The sequence below is a fragment of the Ictalurus punctatus genome, chromosome 7, assembly GCF_001660625.3.
Source record: "Ictalurus punctatus breed USDA103 chromosome 7, Coco_2.0, whole genome shotgun sequence".
Taxonomy (NCBI): domain Eukaryota; kingdom Metazoa; phylum Chordata; class Actinopteri; order Siluriformes; family Ictaluridae; genus Ictalurus; species Ictalurus punctatus.
Window position 1 is genome coordinate 30744346 of NC_030422.2, and position 24245 is coordinate 30768590.

At 39.4% G+C, this 24245-nt stretch overlaps 1 protein-coding gene and 1 long non-coding RNA gene across 2 annotated transcripts; both read right to left on the reverse strand.

Moving 5' to 3' along the window:
• Positions 1 to 8215: 8215 nt before the first annotated feature.
• On the reverse strand, positions 8216 to 23284 carry LOC108268250 (phospholipid phosphatase 3). The gene is made up of 6 exons (XM_017473119.3): positions 22946 to 23284; positions 15059 to 15216; positions 12575 to 12855; positions 11229 to 11286; positions 10828 to 11004; positions 8216 to 9822 (listed from the first exon to the last, which is right to left on the reverse strand). The coding sequence occupies exons 1-6, from the start codon at positions 23064 to 23066 to the stop codon at positions 9703 to 9705; spliced, it is 915 nt and encodes a 304-aa protein (XP_017328608.1). The 5' UTR covers positions 23067 to 23284; the 3' UTR covers positions 8216 to 9702.
• On the reverse strand, positions 19115 to 22939 carry LOC124628298 (uncharacterized). The gene is made up of 2 exons (XR_006982753.2): positions 21594 to 22939; positions 19115 to 21547 (listed from the first exon to the last, which is right to left on the reverse strand). It is a non-coding gene; the product is annotated as an uncharacterized LOC124628298 (long non-coding RNA).
• Positions 23285 to 24245: the final 961 nt, after the last annotated feature.

Consider the following 24245-nt stretch of genomic DNA (forward strand, 5'->3'; position numbering starts at 1 on the left):
GGTTATTATTAGGGGTCAGCTGTTTGAGGCTTTTGTAAAATCTCATATACATTCATCTTATCTTTAGAGAGGTGGATATACTCTCTCTAGGTTTTATAGGTGCGTGGAATTGAACGCTCTTCTATCTTCCTATATAGGCCTATACCTTCTAAAACCTTCTGTTTCGTGATGTGACATGAATGTGCTGTGAAATAACATCCAAGGACAAAAAACCTGCCACCTCATGAGTTTTTTTTTTTTTTTTAAATCGTTCATAAATTCTTCAGCATTCGTGTATAAAAGAATGTTCTAAATCCCTCTCAGTTTGGAGGAAACAAACCGTCCATATACGTTAATGACGGCATCTGGAATATTGTCGGGGCACCTGGAAGAAATGGGCTGACGGATGTGAAATGCCTTAGAGAAGATTACTTTGGAATTTTGTGGAACTGAGAACAACAGCACCACCAAGTTTGACAAAAATACACACAAGTGTATTAGACACGCCCCCTCAGACACATCCGTAACACATGAACGTAAACAAGGTGGATTATTTGCTCTATCATCCGTTTTTTTCCCTGAAAATGCATTTGGACGTGAAACTAACATGCCCCACATCATAATTATTATAATGCTTCAATGAGAAATTTATATATATATATATATATTGCTGAATATTAATAGTTTTTATACGTTCTAATGTTATAATGTCATAAAAACACATGACAGCCCACATGATGAGTCAGATATGCCTGAGCAGGGAAACAGTTCCCTCAGGAGTGATACTGAGTACATCTGGTATAATGTTTCTCAGAGTGCATGTGCTGATCCAGCTCCCTTCTGCCTGACTGAATCACATTTAAATCCTGAAATTTACTAAACCTGTTTTTTTAGATCTGACCCGGTTACTCTGTTTTATACACATGGAGCTCGTGGAGGTTGAAGGTCAAGTGGAAATGATTCAGTTTCCTGAATAAATAAGCTCGAGTGTTGTCATTAAACAAGACGTTCCTCTGCCTGCCCCAGAGAGCTGAGCTCATATTTACCACACTCCTCAACCCGAGATCTACTTCTTAGATTACAGACTTCTCATTACACACTCCAGATTATTAAGTCCCCTATCGTTTAGTGTTTCACTGCGCTGATTTATCGGACTTATCCCTAAGTCTTTCACGCGTTAAATCAAGAACAGCTGTGCACTGTTGTTATTGGGATATGAAAATCAAAAATGTGCAGTATTTTGCACAGTACACACGGTAGGAACAACTGAAACTCCTGCAAGACTGTCAACATGGACCGTCTACTTGATTTACGTACTTTTATATGTTATCTTAATATTTTATAACTCATGGAAATGAACAAATTTATTTTATTTTAGAGATTATATTCATTCAGTCATCTTCAGTAACTGCTGGTTATCCTGGTCAGGGTGGTGGTGGATCTGGAGCTTATCCAGGGAATACCACTCATACCTAGGGGCGATTTAGAGTCGCCAGATATGTTTTTGGAAAGTGGGAGGAAACCAGAGAACCCAGAAGGAACCCACAGAGATACAGAGAGAACTCTGCCTGGACAGTAACTCAAGCATGAACCAGGGGCCTTGGAGATACCTTTGTATTTTGCATGTAATTTTATTTAGTACTTTTGGTGCAAAAGTACAAGATGAGCTCCATGGACTTGCTGGTTTAATATTCAAAAGATGATGGGTGTAATCTAGACTGCCCCTGAGAGGGGCTTCAACACTGACCATATATGAATATGGTTTGACAAGTGCAGATTAAATTTAGGGCTGGAGATCTAAGTGGCTTCAAGGCTGAATCTCCACTGCTGCAAATCTAGGAGTGAAGTGCAAGAGTAACTGAGAACAGGCGTCTTACATTCAGGTCACAAGGTTTACCTCGGAGCTTTAAAATGAACAGGCCATGGTCATGTTTTAGCATTCTGGCAGTGAAGAGCTGGAAGTCTTCAGTCTTTACTTCTGCCACAGGTCATTACTAATGTTGCCAGACTGAGACATTCTTGGCCACAAGACAAGGTCAAAGCTATGAGTGGGGAGTCTTTTACTCTAGAGGGGAGTTATGAATCATTCGTAGTGTTGTTCGTAGAGTTATAGCGGAGATGGAGTGGCTGCAATTCCAGCAAGTCCACAGGGGAAGAACTAGAAATGCAAGGGCTTGGAGAAACAACCATTTGTTCTGTTATACGTGAAGGGCATTAGGTCATTTGTTTTCAGTTTCATTTTTAATAAAAAACATTTAAAAAATAATTAATTCAACATCAGTTATTGTTTTAATCTGGTTGCTTGTGGCTGTGGATCCGGAGCCGATCCCGGGAACACTGGGCGCAACGTAAGAATACGTTGTAAACGGGAAGCTGGTTTATCGGAGGATGCTCACGGTGGCTGAGAAGTGCAAAACAAACTAACGAATCCGAAAACAAAATAACAAGTCAGACACAATGAAAAAGGTACTTTAAGTACTATAGTTATAGTACCTGCCAGTACCAACATCCCCACAAGATTTCATAATGTTATTGGTTTATTCAATTCAATTCAGTTTTATTTATAAAGCGCTTTTAACAATAAACGTCCCCAAGCAACTTTACCAAAATATATAAATTCAGGATATAGATTTTAAATGTATGATTTTATCCCTAGTGAGCAAGCCAGAGGCGACTGTGGCAAGGAAAAACTCCCTGAGACCATATGAGGAAGAAACCTTGAGAGGAACCATAAGCCATTAAAATCACGTTTTGATGAGAAACATTATATTTTTATATAAACCATACATAATGATTTTCCCACACGTCCCATTTACTACAGCCTGCTGTACTTCCTGTATATCTTGATTGACAGAAGTCTCGCCCAATCACGGGTATATATTCCATTTGTAAACTATACTTACCTTTTCCATTCTGTCTGATTTGTTATTTTGTATTCAGTTTTGTTGTATTGTGTTAATTATAATGAGTCTTTATTGATCACATATACATTACAAAACAGTGAAATTCTTTTCTTCGCATACCCCAGCATGTTAGGAAGTTGGGGTCAGAGCGCAGGGTCAGCCGTGGTACAGCGCCCCCTGGAGCAGAGATGGTTAAGGTCCTTGCTCAAGCGCCCAACAGTGGTAGCCTGGCAGTGCTGGGGTTTAACCCAGGGGTCAGGATTGAAACAGGGGTCGTGAAGTTGTGAGCTGGTAGGGGTTACCCTCTACATTATCGTACAGATTATAATATATATCAGAATGTAAAATGAATAAAAATAGGAAGACTAAAATTAGATAATGTTTGTGAGCTCCATAGTTAGCGTTAAATATTTTTAAAAAAAACAACAGATATAAATGTCTCCGTACTGGTACCCTATTCCCTGCACATCGCATGCCTGTATAGTGCATTATAGGAGCTCTGCATTAATTAGGATACGAGTTCTTAAACATTTTTTATTCAGGGACCCCTTCAAGTGTCCAAGAAAATTCCACAGTTTCTGTCTTACGATCGAAGCAGAGATGTATTATATATACAGTACTGTGCAAAAGTCTTTGCACATGCAAAGAGATGCTGTAGAGCAAAGATGGCTTATAAATAATGAAATTAAATGTCTCTACATTTCAAATAAAAACACCGTAGAGCAGTAAACAGTAGTAAATGAAACAAAGTCAATATTTGGTGTGACAAAAGAATTACAATTAAAATAAAAATAGTAGTCTGTGGTACAGTTAGTGCAGTTTTATACGGAAATGAGCTGGAAGTTTTATTGCGCATCTCTTGGAGAACCAGACACGGTTCTTCTGGAGACTTTCGCACGTGCTTCTTGTTTTTTGCAGCAAAACCCAGCAGCCTTCATTGTGTGTGTGTGTTTTTTTTTCTTTTCTGGAAAGTATCTCTTACGTAATACGCCGCTTTCTTTAATGACATACAAGCATTTTTCTGTAACATTTAATTTTGTGCTAGAAAACTAATCTTTGGGAATCTAAAATGTTTTTTTTTTGTACTGACTCGATAGTGTAGAAGTCATAAAATAAAATAAAAAAAATCTATAACAAAGTTTATACAAAAGAAAAATAATAATAAGGTGCCTAAATATTTTGTACAGTACTGTGCTTTGTTAAATTACTAAGGTGTCAGGCAAATGTGTGCCATTGTGTTTATTTAATGGAGCAGGGTTTATGAACCGGGTACACTGTTTGACGAGAATTTCCTGTTGATTTCTTTTCAAATAACTGAAAATCATTCCAAAGAATCATTTACTGTTTGTAAATAAAATGGCATCCCATGTGTCCGGAATAGGCTCCGGGTTCGCAGACTTGGATAAAGCAGTTAGTGAAAATAAGTGACTAATGGCACTCTATAAAAGGGTGAAGAGTTAGTTAGATAATCTTTGACAGTATTTTATTATTATTATTATTATTATTATTATTGTTGTTGTTGTTGTTGTTGTTGTTGTTGTTGTTGTTTTCAACTGACTGGGAACATTGCCTTCTTCTAAATAGAAATCTGTTGTGATATGTACATGCTTGGCCATTTACAGATTACTGGCATTTATCAACATACACACGTCTATTAATAAAATCAGCATTACCGAAACATTTTAAACCCCGGTGCTGGTTTTGAGTCTGGTCTGGACTACACAACTTTACTAAAACATTCATAAGAGAGGCCCATTGACTGCTTGAGTTGAAGCACGAGTTTTGTCAGCTTTGTTATTCTGCACTACACAGGAACCCCGAGAGCCGATTTCTGATCTGGTTTCTGAACACATATAGACATATTTTGCCCGTTTCATCTCAAACCACATTTCCCCGACACATGGTTCGAATTGTCTCGAGCGTTGCTACACGACAGAAGGGTCGCCCCAAGATGAAGTTTGTTTTTGTGTCCAGTCAGCGATATTACACTGCTGGCCTGCATCCCGTGGGAGCTTCTCCGTAACATGTGGAGGTCGTTTGTCCGAATTCCTCACTGGAAGAAAAACAGAAGAAGGAAAACATAAAATGAGGAGTGTCAAGTATGGATTTACTGTTTCTCTGGGTGTGGGTCTGCGGAATGGTTTCTTTGCGCGTATCCAGTGTTATGAGAGAGTAGGAGATGTTTTTCTCTGCATTCCTGTTCGTTTATTTCTGCAGGAAGCCTGTAGATTTCAAGGTACAAACTCAAAATTCGCAAAATTTACAAAGATACTAAGCATAGAGATGTTGGTACGGGCGGTGGAAGAGATTAAGTTTGTCCCAAATGATCTTTTGAGTCTTTGCAACATAAAAAAAAGACTCTTTTCTTCTCTTGTCTCTTGTCTCTTTTCTTCTCGTGTCTCTTTTCTTCTCAGCCTTTATTCTTTGACGAGCCTTGAAGTCTGGAATGCTACGCTGAAATAATTTAGTGTGGTTAGCGTGCGTAACGTTGCTCTGGTTAAATCCCAGACATGTTTGGTAAATATTCTTTCATGCTAATGTTTTGTCTGCTCGTTCCTCAGTAATGCAAATCAAGCTGTAGCATCTGCAAGAAATTTAACCCTAAGCAGGAGTCTTAAAGGGGAAAGGAACCCGTGACCAGGGTGACCGAAATGCTACGAACAAAATGAAAAGAAAGAACCCCAAGCATTTCTCACAGGAAAGACTACAAAGTGATTCATAGATGCACAAGATAAACATTTTGTTAAATCTTTGAACTCTGAGAAAGTCTGTCTGAACTAAAGAAGCAGAGTGTGGAAGAATGCAGGGTTGAAGAGTGTTATTCTCAAGCCCCCATGTCCGGGGTGGTGGGGCGTATGAGAAAGTGAGATCTGAGTTTGCCACATGAAGGGCATTCCGTGGTCTGGGTCCAGTTAAAATACCACACGAGTAAAAAGCACTTCGAATCAGACTGTGATTTTTCCGGAGGAACCCACCGCCTTTCAGAATTCCTGTCTACTGCATCGAATTAAGAGTGGCCGAAATGGCCCAGAAAAAAACAACTGTTTTTCTCCAGTGTGTGTTTGAAGTGCATGATCGGAACAATTTGTAGGTCTGTGGCGCTGCTTCAAGGAAAATAGCAAGTATCGTTAAGGCCCTGTCCACACATACACTCACCATCCACTTTGTTAGGAACACCTATACACCTGCAGTTATCTAATCAGCCAATCATGTAGCAGCAGCACAATGCATAAAAGCATACAGGTACGGGTTAATGGGGGAAAAAGCGATCTCAGTGACTTTGACCATGGCACAGTTGTTGACACCAGATGGGCTGGTTTGAGTATTTCAAAATCTGCTGATCTCCTGGGAGTTTCACACACAACAGTTTATACACTTTATACAGAACCGTGCAAAACAACAACAACAACAACAACAACAAAAACAAAACATCCAGTTCTGTGGGTGGAAGCGGCTTGTTTATGAGCGAGATCAGAGGAAAACAGACAGACTGGTTTGAGCTGAGAGGAAGGCTGCAGTTACTCAACCACACTTTACAACCATTGTGAGAAGAAAAGCATCTTTAAATGTAGAACAGATGGGCCACAACAGCAGACTGGGTTACACTCCTGTCAGCCAAGGAACTGGCTGACAGTGGACACACTCATACAAACTGGACAGGTGAAGACTGGAAAAAGACCAGGTGACCTTCGTCAATCTTTGACTGTCTAGTTTTGTATACTCAATAAATTATACTTAAAGAAATACTCAAACCAGCCCATCTGGTGTCAACAACTGTGCCATGATGTGCCACGACACAGCCTACAGAGAGGATGTGAGGTTTTTGAGACAATGGTGTCAGAGCAACAAGCTTTTTCTTAATGTCAGTAAAACTAAGGAGCTGGATAAAGTAAACGCACCCATCTACATCAGAGGGGACAAAAGTAGAGAGTGTCAGCTTCAGATTCATAGGGGTCACCTTCACTTCTAGACTCATTTGGACTGAGCACACAGCATCCATCATCAAAAAGGATCACCACGCCGCCTTTATTTCCTCAGGCGTCTTAAGAAAGTCAGGATGTCCACTACAGTCCACAATCATTTTTTATTTTTTTTTTACAGAAGTGCAGTGGAGTCTGTCCTTACAGGGCGTATTGCGTTCCATACCGTAAAGGAAAACCCTACTATAGGTTGTTAAAACAGCTCAGAAAATCTTCGGCACGCAATTACCAGCAGTTGAGGACATGTACACGGCGTGCTGCCTCAGAAAGGCTCTCATCATGAACGACCACAGGTCACCCTGCACACGCACTCTTCTCTTTTCTGCCCTCTGGCAAACGACGCAGGACTATTCGAACACGCACTACGCGATTCAGGAATAGTTTCTACCCCAATGCCATAACACCGTTCAACACACATTAATGTGTGATAACAATAATGACACTAGACAATGACACTTTACAATTTATTGTACTGTCACTTTATGCCTTATTGTCAAGCAATAATGATATTTTTATAATTCTTGTACATTTTGGTCATTTCAGCACACATGTACACTTGTGTACACAGCAGTGACGGATCTACTGTATATCTATTGTATTGTATCCTGTCTTGTCTATTAGTCTGTAGCGCAGCATTCGAGAAAGTTTTTCATTGTACACGGTACACGGTACTTGTACACGTGACAATAAACGACTGACTTTTTATTTTGTTATTTGCTATTCAGAAAAACAATTTCAGATAAGTACACCAGCGTAGTAGGTGAAGATTGTTACATCAAATGCTACAAAAAAATAACATTAAGAGAATGAATACTGAGCGGTAGAGAAGGTGAAATGTGGGAAAAACGCCGACGTGGCCAAAGGTAAAGGCGAACACGAGGATTAATATGTGTGGACTGACTTATGGGTACACTTGAACATAGTATTTATTCAGAATACAGTGTTTGCCTGGGTTTAATAAAAAAAGGTTCGGTCTGTACCACAATAGCAGTAAAGCTTATATCCTATCGATTACCTTTGTGTGAGTTTGCAATAATAAAAACCAAGTGAAATAACATTACAAGCAGGTTATCAAACAATAACTTAAGTAACAACCCGTTCAGCAGCTGCGAGTCCTAGCACATTCACCACCCGTGCAAAACTGTAATGTGGACGTTCTCGAAAACAGTGTGTTTCTCATCCACGCGAGAAACGTTACAATTGCTTTAGAACAACTCTGTGACACAAACATCGCTATTTCCGAATAGACGGAAATAAAACAAAAAGCAAAGCAGAGAGAAAAAAAAAAACTGTTATAAACAATATCTCTATAACATGGACAGGACCTTAGTGTGTTTTAATAGATAAATCAGATTTTAGTCATAATGCACCTTTATTCGTCAAGTGGTATCACAACATGTTTCCACTGTCTTTTTGATTACACAAAAATATATTTAATTTTGAAAAAAAAAAAAAGAAAAGAAAAGAAAAAGAATCGTAGGTTCCCAGCCACAGACTTTGACACTGGGACACATCTATAGTGGCCTCTCATACTTCTGGTCTCAAACACTTCATTCAGTACATACATCAAGTAAAAGAATACCGACTTAAAAGGTAAATAATACAGGAACTGCGTTTCTTTATGTCGGGCCTCATCTTAAACCAGCAGATTGAAACCCCCCTCCTGTGACATGTCACACACCTCAACTGCAAATAATGAACACTGTGTAAGGAATAATTCACTCAGAAAGAGGCACTGGTGGTGGTGGTGGTGGTGGTGATAAATACCCAGTATGAAAGAGATGTGAAAACCAGCCCCTGCTAGTCTTATTCACTATTAGAGCTCTGAAAATTAGCCGATAGCCAATAACGTGCTTCAGATGGGCAATAATAACAACCATACACATGTTAATACAAAATACGTCTAATCCTATCTGATACCACAATATTCCCGGCCAATGTCAGTCTGATATGTCTGTCTAGTACCATCGCTTAGAATCTACGGAAGCCCTGAACCACGAGTTTTTTAAAAAAAATTTATTTGAACTTATTATCTCATGATAAGTCCAAATAGTGATAAAATGACCAAATTATTAAGAACGAGTGATTAGTAAAGAGTGATTATTTGAGTTTGTTGTTGTTGTTGTAGGTTTTGTGTTTTTAGAGCCACTTATTTGATCTTAATATCAGCTGAGGCGCTTAACCCATGCCTACATGAATTTATGCACCGAGCTGCTGCCTCACGATACACTGATTATATATTCGCATGAATGACCAGATGTAAAGGGGTTCCTAATAAATTGGTCAGTGAGTGTATCTTGAAATAACAAGATAAGTCAGAAGGACTACATAAAATCGAAAAACATTTTGTAGAACATGCGGTTCAGGGCTTTGTTACGTAACAGATCGAGGCTTTGTATAATTTAGCGAACATTCAAGTCTAGTTCGACGTGAGTTTTGAATACCGCGCTACATTCTCAAATAAAATTCACAGTCCACCATGTAGCGATTCTATTAATAATCCTTCCTCTGGGCTAGGAATTTGTTTCGCTTAAGGTTAAACAACCATGTCTTCTCAGAAATAGCGTCGCTGTCCATTTGAGTTTCACGAATCGATTGAAGAGATAAACAAGAAGGCTCCTTCATCTTAACGTTGCAGCTCTGGAACGGATTCTCAGGTTTAACGGTTAGTATTGTAGGCGTGAATTCCAGCACGCCATCAATTTGGCACATTAAGATTCACATGTGGTTTACATCTGTCCAGTGTAGGCCAGTCTGCGGATGGGCAAAGCCAGTGCTAGCCCAGTGGCCACTCCAGACGGTGTGCCCTGGACACCTCAGCGTATCCTAGGCTGTTAGAGTCATGCTAAAGTGAGGTGGTTGTTCCGTTCCACAGTGGGTAGAAGGTCTTTCTTTATAGGAGTTGGTGGGAGGGAAGAACCTCTGTCCTTTGAGCTGAAGAGGTCAGACACATAGAATGCCTGGGAGAAGGAAAAAAAAAAAGTAGAGAGCAAAAATTATTATTATTATTAGAGCTACTCAGAAGAATTGTGTGTGTTAGTGAGTGAGAAAGTGCATGATCTGTCACTTTATCACTGTATGTATGATGGTCTATGCATATGTACAGTAGAGTCCATTATAAAAAGTGTGAAAAATATCTGTAAACGTCACAGAAATCATTATGGACATACTACTGTGTCTACAGCAGGTATTAAATACGTCCGTTGTAAACACGACGTTTCAATTACGTAAGTGTTACTATTTATATGATCCATATCTAAACACAACTCAGAAAACAAGTAGAACTTTACACCAATGGCGTCACTGGAGTCAATGCCTCTGCTGCAAACAAGTCTATTCCTTCATCTTTCCAATTCTGAAATACCCTTAACGATATATTCCAAACAGAAAGGAAGCTATTGAAGAAAAAAACGAATTCAGACATTTGACCTTGCTGTGACCTTGACTCTGTTTGGATTCCAAAATATAATCGGTTCATCCTGCTGGTTACGATTTTAGTCTCATATAAACACAAAGCGTTCGTTCACGAGAATCTCGGATTGGACAGACAGACGGACGGACGGACGGACAACCCAGAAATCAACCAATACAAAGACGGACAACCAAAATGACGCAGATGTATTTCAGATTCAAGAATGGAGTAAAAATATCTGCACGTCTATTTGACTAATATATTGATGATTTGTAACAACTCAAATTCCACAGTGGTTTGTATATTTCTGGATCTTGACGTGGACTAAATGTCCCTGCAAGGAAAAAAATATTGACCATTTTTTTTAACAATACTTATTTGTAAATAAATAAATAAATAAACAAATAAATAAATAAATAAAGAGCCAAATGGTTTCTGTTTGGTTATCGAGGTTAAGTTTAGGATTAGATTCATGTACTAGTTATCATTAATAATTCTGCCAATAGAAGATCTTCACAAGCGTAGTAAGACTATTGTGAGTGTGTGTCCTTACAACGCAGTAGGCCACCAGGGCTCCCTGTACAAAACCAGCCAGCACATCAGTGGGGTGGTGCTTGTGGTCAGAGACGCGTGATAAACCGGTGTAGAAGGCCATCATGAGGAGTGTGAATTGCACCAGAGGCCGTAGCAGCCGCGCTCCTTCCCAGGTAAACCTCGACTGCAGGTACAGCTACACAAACACACATCACTCTGGAGTTAATACACACAACGGAACACTGAGATCCCTCCAGGTGAGTCGAAGTATTTTACGTTCGAGGGTTTTTTCTTTGCATTTTCTGTTAATATAATCCAAGCAATTTAATTTCTGCAGCTGCTTCTGAGCCTAGACTGAAGTTTAGACAGACTAAAGCGTGGAGAATGACAAAATTTATACAGAAATCCGGAGGTACTTACAGCCAAATAGAGCATGGTGTACATGGAGAAAGAGGCGTGGCCTGAGAAAAAGGACTTCCTATGGAGAGAGAGAGAGAGAGAGAGAGAGAGAGAGTGAGAGAGAGAGCGGATTAAGGGCTTTGTCAACATGGAAATATGTATTTACAGTACTGTGCAAAAGTTTAGGCACCCCCCTTTTTTTTTAGTACAAACTTTCGTGACTTCTACATTATCGTCAGTACATTTAAAAAAAAAAAAAACATTTTAAATTCTCAAACATTAGTGTTCCAGCACAAAATGAAATGTTACAGAGAAATGCTTGCGTGTGAGTAAAGAAAGCGGAATATTAAGCGGTAAGAGACACTTCTCAGATGGAAAACACAATGAAAGCTGCTGGGTTTTGAATCAAAAATACGAAGCGAGCGCGGCAGTCAAAGTCTCCGGAAGAACCGTGTCTGGTTCTGCGTGACGCTCGATAACACCTCCAGCTCATTTCCTTATAAAACTGCACTAACTGTAACGGAGACTATTGTTATTTAAAAAAATTTTGTCACACCAAATATTGACCTTGTTTCTTTTACTACCGTTTACTGCTCTTTATAGTATTTTTTTTTCAAATGTAGAAACGTTTAATTTCATTATTTTGATGACATTTTACTCTGAAGCAATTCTTTGCATGCGCCTAAGACTTTTGCACAGTACTGCAAGTCAAATGTATAGAAGAGAATTTAAAGAGAAAACAAAGCAGTGCACATCAGTCATGGACGGATTGAACATATGTCCAAACTTTTTTTTTTTTTTCTTGTTACCCACAAAGCGAGAGGAAGTAATAGCTATTTCGTCTCTCTGAGAGAGCATTCGATCTTTAAATCGTTCAGCACAATAAGCGGATTCTTACAATGCTAACTTGTGCACTTTTGCACATCAGTTTGCTTAAAGGCATTAGCCTAGATAATACAGTCTGTTATCAGATTAAGGGGAACATTTCTAATATCCTTATGTAACTGCACATACACATACATGACACTGGTTACTACTAGAAGGGCAGTAATACAAATCATTCACGTATATATTTACGCGCTTTATGTTGGAGTCAAAATTGCGTTTTAGTTCATAAAAAGACAGCTTTCATTAGCCAATCCCAGATATTAATTCTAATACAAATTAGTCTTTACATAGATTTTTGAATGTATGAAATTTCCTTCAAGTAATCTATCAGTTATTTCATCGTGTTCATGCTATTTTATCGTGTAATTTGAACTGAATAAGCAGTATGATGTAAGCAGAAACACAACATAAGGTGCACATATACATTACAGATGTATTTACACCTACAACATGGTCCATTCATGCTGCTTGTGTCATACCTGGCCTCTTGAACCCTGCTGTCGTCCCCTGTGCACAGGTACTCGGTGATGTAACCCAGCGAGCAGTTAATCCGGGAGAAATCTGGCCTGCACACATCCAGGAAGTGAGGACGCAGGCGGCCCACCGACACCTTGGCAATGTCTGTGAAGGACTGGCTGATGGCACAGCCAAAGAGGAAAACCCCAACCTGCTTGTAGAGGGCCGACAGATAGGGGTTCCTTACAAACGCGTTGGAGCCCTCATGGAGGAAGTGGATCCGGTAGCTCTCCCCTATCGTGATCTATACGTGGTGGAAAATCAAAGTGAAGAGGTAAAAGGGTTAAAGGACAGTTGAATGCAAGTGGGCTGAGCATAGGATCGTGCTCCCCGATTCCTCGTTTTCACTCGTTAACTCATTTCCGATTAAATTTCTCAATAAACCCATATGCTATGTACAGAAGAGCACAAACCAATGGGCCAATACTTTGAGTAAAGTTGTGTGTGAATGTTTGCGTGAGCTAAACCGAACAAAACATTTAGGAAAGTTTCAGAAACTCTTTGGATTTTCTTTGTATTCACGTGCGTATGTTGAAAGATGGCAATGAGCTAGAGTATACATTACTGGTCCGTTCAAAGCACAGCTGATTTGCAATTAGTGACGCCTACAAAACTCCATAAAAGGAAATGCTCACAGAGTGGGAAGCCAAAATGACTACTTAACTACCAAAAAAAAAAAGAACTCTTCTAAAATGTGCCAGTAGGAAGAAATGAACCACAGTCATAAACAAAACGTGGACATGCACAGGAATGGCACAGGATCTTTTTGTCGACCAAATTAGTCCTGGATCTAAAGTGTTGGACAGCATCAAAAGAAGTTTCCACAAAAAAAAAAACAATTCCAGAAAATAAAAAATCATACTGGTCCTTAAATATAAGCTCCAGGTGAATTTATATTCGCTATTTATAGCGAATTGAAATAAATCACACATTTAAACTTGACAGCATCATCTGCATATTAAAATGCAGTAACTCCTTTGCAAATTATATGATTTAAAACCCGTTCGAGTTTTATATTAGGGTTCTATGAGTAAATTTACACACACTCGGGAGCATGTGTAGGATACGAATGTTGTTGTTTTTTTCTTTCAAATCTATGAAATTTTCATTAATATCAAATTTCTTGTACAAAAAAATACTCGTACAAACCTTTTTTTTTGCCTAAATCCACTCGTCTCCAGCTCGATAAACGAGGCCCAATGCAAGTATAGTGGCATTAAGGTATGTTCTTGCACGAAGTTGAAAGGAAATTTGTCCTACACATAGGAAAAATAAATCCTCAGCTGTAATTACTCCGCCTGTTTTACTAACATTAATCTTCATTGTTGCACATGCAGTTTTTGGACAAATAATTTTAGGCGAATTATGGAATTTTAGATATTCGAGTCACATTTAAACATCATTTTCTTCACTTACGTGTAATTCAAACCATATGTCTCAGCTCAACTCTCCCTCCCCCCAGTCAACTCGCCGCTAAGCTGAGAAACGTGTGCGAGGGAGAATAGGGGGATGTGGCTGGTTTTAATAAAGAGAATCGCTGAGCTAGCTGTTGAATCTCACGCTGATGGTATGCTGTTTGGTTTCCAGTCTGAAGTCTGGGGCCTCTCAGAGTGCAAGCGCCGGTCTGGGACCAGTTTCTCATTCTGATGAAGGCTGTATAATGCGATCCTCCATCAGACCTCTTGCACGGAAACACCTGGCCTATACGGGTCCGGCTGTGCGCCGCCTCTAAATTCCTCAGACGAGTTAACTTTCCATCGACCGCAACCCACTCTTTTACTCTGTTCTAGGAAATGAAAATGCCTTTTTGAAAACGAAAAACAACTCAGAACGCCGCCCAGACGAGGGAGTCTCCGGTCTCTCTACGGACGTTCGGTTCCAGAAAGAATCCAAAAGGGAACATTTCAAGTCGACTGAAGGTTACTTATAAACAAACTACTGGATGAACGACAGAAGTGAATTCTGTGTGATATGTCTGACGCTTAACAGTGCACTGAACCTGCACTATAAAAGTCAGTTATTGTTAGGTGTATTGGAAGACGCTTTTATCCGAAGCAGCTTGGATGAGACGCAGCATTCAAGAACGTGCCTGAAAACATAACTTTATGGTTAAGTGCCTTTGTTTGCAATTCAATTCTCAGGATTTAAACTCAGAACCTTCCAGTCACTGCACTCCTCAGGGTTGTTTTTTAACAACTCATTTCACAGAAAGGGTTCAAATTGAAAGTGCTTCATCGGCTCAGCTCAGTTGTGAGTCACTTTGGATAAAAGCATTTGCCAAATTAGTCAATTTGAAAGAAAAATAAAGAAAAGTGAACTAGTGGATCCGGATCTCACCCCGTGAACACACCCTAGATGGGACAACACGAGCAGACACATTCACACACTCGTCCATGCCCCCCGCCACCAAAACAACCCCCCCAAAGCTGAAAATAAAAGAAACCTACCGAGAGGATGACGATAAGCGTGCCCACCGCTGATAAAACCCCATCGCTGATGGTCTCTCCGTCTTTGGCCGGGTATCTTATGGACTCATCGCTGCAATAGAAGCCGCGGCGGTACGGCCGGACAGCGCTGGACTCGATGATTAGGAACGGCAAACCAGCTAATGCGAGAGAGGAAGAAGGGAGAGGAGATCATGGCATGAGATTACCTGGAGTAATTTGGCTGATGTATATCTGCTATGTGAGATATGGATCTGGGCGTGTGTGTGTGTGTGTGTGTGTGTGTGGAAAGATGTGTGCACACGCACAGAAATTTACTCGGTGAAAATATTTTCTTATTTATTTTCAAGGAGTATGTGGGTACTGGTTGTGGTTAAAGGCTCTGGGTTATTGATCAGAAGGGCGGGGGTTCAAGCCCCAACACCACCAAGCTGCCACTGTTGGGCCCTTGAGCAAGACCCTTAACCCTCTCTGCTCCAGGGGGCGCTGTATCATGGCTGACCCTGCACTCTGACCCAAACTTCCTAACAAGCTGAGGTATGGGAAGAAAATAATTTCACTGTGCTGTAATGTATACGTGACATATAAAGGCTTCTTCTTCCATTCTAAACTCTCATGTTGACTGTGTTTTTAAACCCTGCTCACACAACTGGAATGCATTCAGCGCTGCACCAATCCTCCAGAGCACCCCAGAGTTAATTACTCCGGGAAACGTTAGCAAGAGCATTTAATAGCCTCCGAGTGTTTACTGCAGGCTGCCTTCATAGGGACGTTTAACTCTCGAAGAAATTACGAGCAGATCGTAAATCAGCCGGTCCGAAGCAATAAAAGTTAAACATGTTGATGGGAACTCTGATAAGGCTCCAGAGCAGATAACTGAGAAGAAGTAAACATATACGACTCTCTCTCGCTCGCTCTGTTTCTGCCACGTTTCCTGTCTTCAGGCTTAAAAGCAAGTTTAAATCTCCCAGAACTACTGCTAAACACTCAGGGGGAAAAAAGCACACACACAAAAACAACAAACTTACAAATAAATCCCATTAAAAACCGCATTACATGTAAGCAGTGTTTGAAAGTTCACATATCACACAAATATGAGAACGGAGAAAAATGAACCAGATTAAACAGCTAAGAGAAATATACAACGCATTAAATGTCATACAATCATCTCATCAGATCTGAGAAGCAGGAATAAACAAAACATCTTAATGGGTTTACCAGAAAAGGGAAAAAATATATAAATCATATATCACTATTGAACAATGATTTCCAAAGTTATGGGTAAAAATGCTCATGGTAATTTTTTTTTTTTTTTTAAACTGAAAAAGAAATTCTTACAATAAATAAACAGACATTCTGGTCTAAATATGTAATGTTGATGATGATCTAAAACGATATTTTCTATCATTTTTAAACAATGTGCATCAATAATCACGATGTACAAAATGTGTAGGACAGACGCAACTGATTTTGGTTAAAAATAAGATAGTACTAAGGTGTTCGTTGAAGCCTGGAACAAAATTGTTTTTTAATTTCATTTAATATTTTGAGAAGACAGTTTGTAAACATATACCAGATACATGCTGCATCTGCAATTAGAAAATATTATTGACTAATGAATATTTCAGTAATGGTGCGGCTGTGGATCAGGTGGTAGAGCGGGTTGTCCACTAATCGTAGGGTTGGTGGTTCGATTCCCGGCCCACGTGACTCCACGTGCCGAAGTGTCCTTGGGCAAGACACTGAACCCCGAGTTGCTCCTGATGGCAAGTTAGTGCCTTGCATGGCAGCTCTGCTACCATTGGTGTGTGAGTGAGTGTGTGTGTGAATGGGTGAATGAGACTCAGTGTAAAGCTCTTTGGATAAAAGCGCTATATAAGTGCGCCATTTAGTAATGGTCTAAAATACGGAAGGCCAAAGAGGCCATGCAGTATTATTATTTTTTTTGCTTTCTTTCTTGTTTTATCATAGCAAAACGTCGTTTTCTCGTGATCTTGACATAACAAAAAGCTGAAAACCATTTAAACACCATGTTTCGAACATCATTCTGTAGCCATGCAGACATCCCAGACCCTCAAGTCGACTGGCGATGAAACTGCCAGGTGTATACCTGACAGAAGGATCTCATGTGTCAGACACTAACGTGGAAGAGGTCAATCACTGACAGACATAGAGCTGTTTCAGTGTCAGCGAGTCCCTGATCAAAGTAAAAACTAATTTGTTCATCCACAATGCTGTAGGACTGAGCTAAGCGTTTGCCGCCTCCAGAACTATAAAAACATGTTTGAAAACAAGTAAGAAAAATGTTTAATAGCGCATGACCTCTTAGGGCTTCCATATTAAAGGGATTTGGTGGTGATATTTTCCTAAAAACAGTCTCCAGACGTGTGGACACTATGCGTAAGGAGAATATAGTTGGACTGGTATTGTAGCTTGTATTTAGTGAGGTTGGATTATTGTCTTTACACCCTGACTAATGATGAGTGCTTTAACCGATCAGCGACTTTCTTACTCTTTTTTTTTTTTTTTTGCACTTTCTGCACATGCTGAATACTTCAGTAAATGCCAGGCCATGGTTTACATTGAGACAAATTGTTCCACTCTGGCACGGCTTTACTTACACGCTGCTGGATTTTTTTATTTAGACGGCTGTTTGGAGTAAACATGGGTTATACTCTGGACTCAGATCTTAGCATTTCTCTCTAAGAGAATGCTTTTTTATTTCCAAGTTGAAATGAGTAACAGGAGGCGAACGAACCTGCATTCCCATCGAGTCTGGCATCTGCTAGAATTCTGGTTTACGTCCACACACATGTTTTCCAGGATACGTGTGTGTACATTTGTGCTTATATATGAGGGTGGTGTGTTGTCACGGCACAAAGTATAAAAAAAAAAAACGTGTGTCCTTTTAACACTTTGTCCTCCCTGTACCTTGAGAATTTATAACCAGACCATATTACACAACAAGGTGACAAATAAAAAGAAACACCAATTTCTCCGGGTTTTCCGGATTTCTTCCACTTCCCAATTAAATTCTGGTAGGTGCCTATGTTAATCGCCCCTTATGTCTGAATGATTGTGTAAATGTGTGTGTTTTTTTGTGATGTCCTGCAATGTATCCGTCCATGTCCGTCCCATCCACGGTGTATTCCCGCCTCAAGAATAGACTCTGGATAAAACACTTACTGTACATGAACGAATGGTTTCATAATGACCAGCTTCATGCTACTATTACTACAACTACCTCAGGCTGATGTTGCACAGCTCACTGGTTTTTGCACATACAACTGCACATATCGTCACTTTATTCCATACATAGTCATACTATTGCTGCCTCCTATCTTTTACAGCCACAATTTCAGAAAAGATGGGACGCTGAGTGAAATGTAAATAAAAACAGAATGCACTGATTTGCAAATCTCATAAACCCACATGTTATTCACAACAGAACACGGAACACATCTCAAATGTTTAAAGTGAGGAAACGGACCGTTTTAAGGAAAAAAGTAAGGTCATTTTGAATTTGACGGTCGTAACACGTCTCAAAAAAGTTGGGACGGGGACAACAAAAGGCTGGAAAAGGAAGTGTGACTAAAAACAAACAGCTGGAGGAACACTTTGCAACTAATTAGGTTAATTGGTAACAGGTCAGTGAGATGACTGGGTATAAAAAGAGTATCTTAGAGAGGCGGAGTCTTTCAGAAGTAAAGATGGGATGGAATCTAGATAGAAGCAGATGTTGCTCTAAAACCTGTGTATACCTTTCAGCATTGATGGTGCCTTTCCAGATGTGCAAGCTGCACATTCCATAGGCACTAATGCACCCCCAGAGATGCAGGCTTTAGAACTGAGCGCTGATAAAAAGCCGGATGGTCCCTCTCCTCTTTAGTCCTCTTTAGTTTAGAGGACGTGACGTCCATGGTTTTACATACGGGTTTATGAGATTTGCAAATCACCGCATTCTGTTTTTATTTACATTTTTATTTTTTTACATTTCACACAGTGCCCCAACTTTTTTTGGAAATGTAGTGGTATATCCCTTAAGCTTTCTTTTTTACATTTTTCTTTTCCCTGTATAATAGTAAATTCTAGCTTATGTAAATAAATTCTATTTTCATATCCCGGACAGTCGTAATGAACATTTCGCTGCGTGTCGTGCTGTGTGTAGTTGTGCGTGTGACAAAATAAGATCGAGTCTGAATACCGATGAACAGTTTAGGATTTGACAGCAAGTCTCAGTGTGTCTGTGGGATGTTACTAAAGAACTGGATATGGCTTGAGGCAGATATTCATATCCAAGGATATTGGGGGAGACAGATGTCCATATGCTGTCAGCCGGAGGTTATTAATAATTAGACCTAAATATCCACAGCTGCTGAGTGTTCGTTTCCTCTGATGAGCAGCGCAGACAAGCCTTTAGTAATCAGCACAGCAGCCTGCGTGCCTACAAAGCTGATTAGCAGCCTTTAAACCCGGCAGAGATTTCACTGCAAACATGTGCGGCCTTTAAAGCCACGCACAGGACGTGTACGTGTATTATATGTTGAGTAGAGGAACAGTTTGAAGACCGAATACAGGACTGACCGCATCAGCGTTATTTCATATGTGTTTCATTTTCATTTACACTAATGATTGACTGTCCTGATATGCTCATTCCACTGCTCTCTAATGCTTTAAGGCTTTCTGGAGAACAGGGACAGGGGTTGTTTATGAGATGAATATATTTATATATCAGAACAAAAAAAAAAAAAAGTCACAAATCACAAAGGGAGTTTTCTACCAGCGTAGGTGGAATAATCAGTTTTGCGGGGGGGGGGGGCATAGTCCGTTTTACTGGTTTTGTGTTCCACCTCTCGCTATATTACCTATACATCTTTCACCCAGAGTTATGCTGTTTTGGACGGCTGTGGCATCGTAGAAATTTTAACTCGTGATCTCTTGAGGACAGGGTAAAACTTTAGACAGCGTTACCATTTTTTTTTTTTTTTTTAAAGTTTGGACGTCTTTCATAGCAGCACATCTACAATGCATGTTTGAAAGGAAAGAAGCTGCTTGCGGATTGTACTAGACGATCAGATCCACTTTAACCCAGTATTTCATTGCGTTTTATGGAAGTGTCTTGTAAATATATAATTGGTACGAGGCTCTGGGTTACTGATCATAAGGTCGGGGGTTCAAGCCCCAGCACTGCTAATCTGCCACTGTTGGGCCCTTGAGCGAAGCCCTTAACCCTCTCTGCTCCATGGGGGCGCTGTATCATGGCTGACCCTGCACTCTGACCCCAACTTCCTAACATGCTGGGGTATGCGAAGAAAAGAATTCCACTGTGCTGTAATTAATTAAAAAAAAAAATCCATTGTTTAATGAAGGCCTGTTAAGTTTGGCTTATTTATTTATTTATTTATTTATTTATTTTTCTTATTAAGATTTATGGTAAGGTATCCTATGTTCAGGATACCGACTGAATAACATGTAGATAAAGAGATAGAAAGATAAACACGGTCAAGTTTATTTAATTTAATATCGCTACATTTTATGGAACATGAAATAATAATAGAAAAAAAAAATCTGTTTACATTATTTGATGATGAAAAGAATTGCTTCAGCTGCTCATCCCGCTGAAGTGAACGATTAGGAGATGCCATACCAGTGTGTGTGTCTGTGTGTGTACAGACGAGTGTAATTACCTCTGTGTTTCCGCTGTGTGGTTACTCCTCTCTGACCACATCAGCGACCTACTTGTAATCAGGCAATCACTGAGGGCAGCTAAAACCCACCGAGGCCACAATATGGCTAGCCAAAAAAAACAAACATATAATAAACAAACAACACATCCAGTCTGCATCATCTTCCCCGTAACTCTGGTGAAATGTAATCGGAGAGGTTTTCTGGGTAATCTCAGCTCACTCAGCGTGCTTCATCACTTTAAATAACTTCCTGGCTGTTGAGGTGAGCGTAGACGAGCCAAGAAAAGATGCTGGGGTTCTCGGAAAACGAAAATAATCTGCGAATTGAGGCGAGAGCGCAACATTTAACTGCAGATTCCAGTTAGCATGTGTGAAACTGCCCACAGGAATGTGTAAAAGCCTATTAAAAGCAAAATGTCAAGTCCCACCTTTTCCTTCCCTTTCCTTCCTCCGCTACCTTTAAATCACATCACATCCTCTGTCCTCGATCTGAACCTGAAACAACAGCTCTGTACGCAGCTCATGGAGTTATAATGTAATGTGAATGTGAGGAATCAGAAACTCCTCAGCAGAAATCCTCCTCTGCTCTCAAACAATGAAGTCGGCTGAGATGACTGTGAGAGGAATGTAGGGGAGAATAAATCTCTCATGGATCTTAAAATGAATCCTAATAGAGTTGTTACAGGTTCATAGTTAGTCACGGTGTATGATCACTGCTGACGGTTTACTCATTAAAATACACTTCTGCCTGCTTTATTTTTATTTATTTACCTAATTAAGTTCCTTTTACGTCTGGCAGCGACTCCTTAAAAATGTAGGGTGGATTTCACACCTCCCTCTGGCCTCTAGACCTTTCTTGCTGTGTAATCCACGACATCATGGTCCTAACTTTATCCTACATAACAGAACCACAAACGCACGCAAGAACAAGACATTTCAGACAAAACTAAACCAAACAAATATGCATTTTTGGCGAAGCAGTGCTGCATCTTTCATCGCAGCCACGGTCTCTTTCAGCTTATAAACAACAACAGGATAAATACCGACATGTGTTTTTATTCTTAATACTGAGCTATTTTTAAACTACTAAAACCCATGACACGTCTAATACGCACCCTAAACTCGTTACAGCACCTGTGCTGTTCATCCTGATCATCATCATTAATTATTCGCATTCCTTTCTGGACTGAAGTATCAGACCACTCCGTACGACCGAAGTGGTGCTCCTAAATACCCCATACCCACAATTCCCAGCTGACTTTAGGATGAAGAACCTCACGGGTCATCCAGGGTCGTCCTCCTCCAGACCAAAGAAGCACACATCTGTGATCAGCTTTCATTTACATCCCACGCATTCCAAAAAATAAATAAATAAAAAATAAAAAAATCTATCTACAACACGTCTCGAAATGTAATGAAACTACAGGAAGGTCATTTGTGAGCGCTCAGGTAGCTACTGTAGCACACCTCACATTCAGAGGGGACAATCAGTACACAAGGACACGTGCCGACAGTTTTGGGCACGTAAGTGTATGGAAAGAACAGTCCATTTTGAAAAGAATTTTTCACACGTTTATTTTATTTTTTGTACATACACGATACGTGGGTTTATTCGTTTTGTCCATTTACTTGTATGCAATTCCAGGGTGTAACATGTTTAAATGCACTTTCACGTGTTTCTCACACGTGACCACATATCATGCTCGGATAATCTCATTTTCCATAAGGGCAATAAAACACTCACATTTCCTCAGAGGACTTGAGTATATATAGGGCTGTACTCCTATACTATATTTAAGCTTATTATTATTATTATTATTATTATTATTATTATTATTATAGCTTGCACTACTTGTTAGATTGCTGATGGAATGCATGAATTTCCTTTTGGGATTAATCTATAAATTATTATTTCTAGAAAAATATTATTGTAAAAGTATTTTAATAAATGACCCCTCATATTTATATAGTTGATAATAGTTGATAGATTATGTTCATAAAATAAATCTCTACCAAGGAGGACCAATAAGTTGCTGTTTTTGTTTTGTTGTTTTGTTGCTGCACAAGAAAAAAAAAAAAAGAAGAAGTTTGAGAAGCCCTGCTGTAAACATGAACTCCATGGAGATGGAGATGGAGATGGAGCTGGAGATGGAGATGCATGCCACCCATCACAGCAAAGGAAAGACAGAGGAGAAGAACTCACCCAGGAAGAGGCAGAAGAGGTCCAGGAAGACGAGGATCTTCCTCTGGCTGGTGTCTTTCCCCTCACTGGTGGGGTTTTTGCTCTCCGAAGCCATCACCTTCTCACACAGTAACCGCTGCATTGACTTCAACTGTGTTTCTTCCTTTTCACTCAAACAAATAAATGATCAGTCCTACAGGCTTCGCTCTGCTTCACTGAGACACGTGGAGATTTACTACTGACTGCTGAAATGAGACAGGATTCAGGTACTAAAGGATTAAAGTTTCATACTCAGCTACAACAAAGACTTTTCACTGATTCTCTGAGTTGCTGCGGTTTTACAGAGAGCTTTACTTTACTCCCCCACAACTAGACTCCTCCCATGTCGTGATAACCACGCCCATCGTGGCTATAACCCCGCCCATAAACGTGTAATCCTCCCCCCCTCCTCCTCCTCCTACTACTACTACTATTAATAATAATAATAATAATAATAATAATAATAATAATAATTCTACTACTACTACTATTAATAATAATAATAATAATAATAATAATAATAATAATAATAATAATAATAATTCTACTACTACTACTATTATTAATAATAATAATAATAATAATTCTACTACTACTACTACTACTACTAATAATAATAATAATAATAATTCTACTACTACTACTACTACTATTAATAATAACAATAATAATAACAATAATAATAATAATAATAATAATAATAACTGTGCAGCAAACTGGGGTGATACCCTCAAGCCTACACCTTTTGTACCTTTAAAACCTTTTGTAGCTTTAAAACTTTAAAATCTAAGACTCTATTTATGTACCTTAAATTATTTTTTTAAGGAAACATTATATCCACATTTCCATGTGACAACTACATATTAAAGGTACAAAAAATAATAATAATGGTACCACCCCAGAGGCAAGGAAAGGTTTAGTACAGTTCAGTATCACTCTGAAATCATTCATATATAAACCTGCAAACGTTTATTTATCCTTCTAGTCCTATCGTATATCAGTTTTATTTTATTCTTACTTTATGTATTGAATTCTGTTGCATCGTATTGTATTGTGTGTATGCAGCTGTAACACACATCCCCACCAGGGATCAGTACAATGTTATTTAAAAAAAAACGTTTTATTATTCCTCAATATTTAAAAGCCTCAAGCTGCCTCATTTGCAAGAAGACTCGACAGTGGAATAAAGATTTTTCGAAATGAAGTCATAAATATAGCAGTATTTAAACACATAGAATATGAATAAATCAGCACCATGAACAAGCATGATACAAAAACATTT

Coding starts and splice junctions, on each gene's coding strand:
- LOC108268250 (XM_017473119.3), bottom strand. CDS start 23,066: ATGCAGCGGTTACTGTGTGAGAAGGTGATGGCTTCGGAGAGCAAAAAC. Junction 15,217..22,945: donor CCTCTTCTGCCTCTTCCTGG/GTGAGTTCTTCT, acceptor CTCTCGCATTAG/CTGGTTTGCCGTTCCTAATC. Junction 11,005..11,228: donor ACACCATGCTCTATTTGGCT/GTAAGTACCTCC, acceptor GTGTTTGTGTAG/CTGTACCTGCAGTCGAGGTT.